This window comes from Rhinopithecus bieti, unplaced genomic scaffold, assembly GCF_001698545.2.
Source record: "Rhinopithecus bieti isolate Rb0 unplaced genomic scaffold, ASM169854v2 repeat_19374, whole genome shotgun sequence".
Classification (NCBI taxonomy): Eukaryota; Metazoa; Chordata; class Mammalia; order Primates; family Cercopithecidae; genus Rhinopithecus; species Rhinopithecus bieti.
The window spans coordinates 1-481 of NW_016878715.1; the positions used below are offsets into that span (position 1 = coordinate 1).

Consider the following 481-nt stretch of genomic DNA (forward strand, 5'->3'; position numbering starts at 1 on the left):
ATTGATGTCTCCTACCTGAGGCTCTAAGAGTTGAGAGTCCATTTTCTTCAAAGGAGACAGCAAGGTCCTGGTCTTCTTCCCCAGGCTGCTCCTGGGTTGCAGTGTCATCAGCTGTTTCCTGGAGTGACTTAGCCTGAGCCAGCAGGGCAAACAGGAGAATGGCAGCAAGGATGGCGAGGGACCTCATGGCTGGGGTCACCTGGAGGAGGGAGAGCAGGTGTGGATGTGTGGAGAGTGAGGAGTGAGCCTGGATTTATAGCTCTGCTGGGAGAAGGCCTGAGACAGAAGCTGTAGTGAGAGGAGGTGGGCATGTGATTGGGAGGGAAGGGCGGCCTTTGCCCTCAAGATCCCTTTGATGCTCCTCTTTCTCCCGGCTTTCATCACAGAGTGAGTCTGTATGCTTAATGCTTCTTCTTGATCCAAGCTGGTAATGATGATAATGACACTACTATCCTGTTCTGTTTCCCATATGCTTGAGTAT

General features: G+C 51.8%; 1 protein-coding gene across 1 annotated transcript; it reads right to left on the bottom strand.

The window, feature by feature from the left end:
- Positions 1-15: 15 nt before the first annotated feature.
- LOC108525723 (neutrophil defensin 4) lies at positions 16-246 on the bottom strand (the record flags this gene model as incomplete). The annotated part of the gene is made up of 1 exon (XM_017866593.1): positions 16-246. A coding segment is annotated over exon 1 (172 nt), but the record flags the coding sequence as incomplete, so codon positions are not given.
- Between the last annotated feature and the right edge of the window lie 235 nt (positions 247-481).